The sequence below is a fragment of the Crocuta crocuta genome, unplaced genomic scaffold (assembly GCF_008692635.1).
Source record: "Crocuta crocuta isolate KB4526 unplaced genomic scaffold, BGI_CrCroc_1.0 scaffold1070, whole genome shotgun sequence".
NCBI lineage: Eukaryota > Metazoa > Chordata > Mammalia > Carnivora > Hyaenidae > Crocuta > Crocuta crocuta.
Genome location: NW_027531291.1, coordinates 178,630 through 181,161, shown reverse-complemented (window position 1 = coordinate 181,161; position 2,532 = coordinate 178,630). Strand labels below are relative to the sequence as shown.

At 38.9% G+C, this 2,532-nt stretch overlaps 1 protein-coding gene across 13 annotated transcripts in view; it reads right to left on the bottom strand.

Annotated features, from left to right (window-relative positions):
• Positions 1–2,532, bottom strand: part of PRRC2C (proline rich coiled-coil 2C) — a 95,848-nt gene that overhangs the window by 4,043 nt on the left and 89,273 nt on the right. For 8 of the 13 annotated variants that reach the window (XM_077771504.1, XM_077771498.1, XM_077771505.1 and 5 more), the window contains 3 exons: positions 1,919–2,022; positions 1,393–1,519; positions 252–488 (listed from right to left, as the gene is read on the bottom strand). In XM_077771504.1, the coding sequence (XP_077627630.1) occupies positions 252–488; positions 1,393–1,519; positions 1,919–2,022 (468 nt within the window). The remainder of the gene's footprint in view (positions 1–251; positions 489–1,392; positions 1,520–1,918; positions 2,023–2,532) is intronic. The other 5 variants (XM_077771509.1, XM_077771506.1, XM_077771507.1 and 2 more) reach the window with 2 other exon arrangements.

Below are 2,532 nucleotides of genomic sequence, written 5' to 3'. Positions count from 1 at the left end.
AAATTTTAAAAAAAAAAAGAAGAAAAAAAGGGGGGGGGGGGGGAGGGAAAAAAAACCAAAAAAGTGGGGAGAATAGGGATGGGGAAAAAAAGAAAAAACAAAAACAAAAACCAGGAACAAATAAAAGCAGTTAGCTTGGTTAAGTCTGCTAAGACAATGAATGCCTGGATATGTGGTTATGGTCCAGAGGCATCTTAAGACATGGTTCAGAGACAGATTCTTGCTCTGGTGGCCGTTAACACTGTACTAACCTTCATGTCTTGTTCAGCCTTCAACGCAGCCTGGGCCTGATTACCTCTGACTCCAGAGAGTGATCCACAAGGGCCCCTGGCTACATGTGGCAAACGAGCATGGCTCATGAGGCCTGTGGTCAGCGGAGGAGGCATCTGACTGGCCAGTGCCATTGGTGGCCTCTGAACAGGCGCTGGGAAGGTGTTAGTATGTGGGGCTCTTACCAATGGAGGGACCAGGTTAGGCTGAGAGAGAATCTGAGTGAAAAAAACAAAACATACAACATTGAACTGTTAAAAAAAAATTTTTTTTTTTGCCAACTAGACCGGGTTGGCTTATCTCAGAGTAAATCTGTGCCCATTCTGCCAGTGAAAGGAAGTGCATGGATCTGTGCCATTCTATTGCAGGGCCAAGAAGAACAGGCCATGCCTGGAGAATCTAACAGAAAACTGGCAAAGCATGCTGTGGCACGTCAGTGGACTCTAGCATTTCAGCTACAAATTCTGACGGGGAGGTAGAAAAGCTATAAAATATGATAATCTTTTTAAAAAGATATAACTGCAGAAAAGGCACACACTTATACCAAACATAATCTGAAGATAAATAAAAATGATACCAATTCAACAAATAGTGTTTTCTTAGGAACAAATGCTAGTTTGTGAGATTACTATCAATTTTAGTTAGTCTTTCCATACAATCAGCAATGGGAAGAGAAGCCAACGTTTTTATACATATATTAAAACGTCTTTTGAAAATTTTACCCCAACTACACATAGTTATATTAAAAAACAACAACAACAACAAAACAACGAAAAACCTTTAAGCCTAGGAAACTTTAAGCACTGGGACCCTTCTCTGAAAAGTCAACTTCTTCAAAAAAGATAAAAGAAATGGGACCAAAATAAATTATCAGAGCTGTGTGGGGAATCTTTTGACTATTTCTCTTGTCTGCTTCAGAACTCTGTGGATACTACCTGTATCTAGCTAAAAATTGCAGAGAACACAGGTCACAAACTTACTGTTAAATAAGCAACTGTCTCTCATTAAAAATAATGTTTCTAAACTACTTACAATATGGCAAGATTATGAAATCAGAGAATTAGCCAGATTAGCAATCATTTGCAAGGAAATAATACTCATTTCTCACTCATATCTGCCCACCTGGGGTGCAAACTGTGTAGGAAATGGTTGTGTCATTCTCACAGTGGCAGGGGCTGACTGGAACTGCTTCTGATAGACAATGCTGTTCATTTTGCTGGACTGGCTGTTCGGACTTGTGGAAGTAGCCCTTGGAAAAAAGCCATCACTGGTCAGTACAGTAGTGCCAAATAAATAATGCTGTTAGAGTTTTAGAGTCATTGCCCTTGGTAGATTCTTCCTATGTGGTCGCTGATGAAAATTTACAGAGGTGAGTTACCGAATATTGTATTATGGCAGTGGAGACACTGGAAGGGGCAGAGGTGAGAAAGAAAACTAGCTAGATAGGCCCTGTATTTAAAAAAAAAAAAAAAAAAAAAAAAAAATCTTAAAAATACAGTTTAACAAGTACATTTTTAAGAATTTAGGAGCTTAACATTTTAAATAAAACCATCAGACTGTCTTGTGCTTACCACAGGTCTGGTGACATAGTAAGTAAGCATCTAACAAATCGTGCTTAGTTATTTCAAAATTCAAATGCCAATTTTACCGGAAGGGACTAGATGTTGGTGTGGTGCTTCTACCGCTGATTGGAGGTGTGCCTGGTTTCATATCAATGCCACTTCCAAAGGCTTTCAGTTCCATTTCAGACATCTGAAGAAAAAAAAAAGCATAGAATGAACTCAGCATTTCGGGAATTCCATAAGCTAAATGCTGTGTTTAGTGTTCAATACACGAAGACTTAATACAGGAATAGGCAAAGAAACTTCAGTACACAAATCCTATAATTAAGTTGCAAATACCATGGAATTATCAAGGCCAAATTTATGGATGAAAAGTCTTAGGAGAGTGTATAAACCTAATTCTCTCAAAAAATTCGTGGATTCTTTGTTATTAGGCAAAAGCCTTATGAAGCCAACACAATAAAAGCAAATAGATTTTAAAAAGTATACAGGGTTTTGAGGGGCACCTGGGTGACTCAATCAGTTGAGTGACTTCGGCTCAGGTCACAATCTCAGTTTGTGGGATTGAGCCTTCTATTGGGCTCTGCACTGACAGCAGAGCCTGCTTGAGATTCTCTCCTTTTTCCTGGCCCTCTGCCCTCCCCCACTCATGCTCTCTCCTGATCTCTCTAAATAAATAAATAAATAAATAAATAAATAA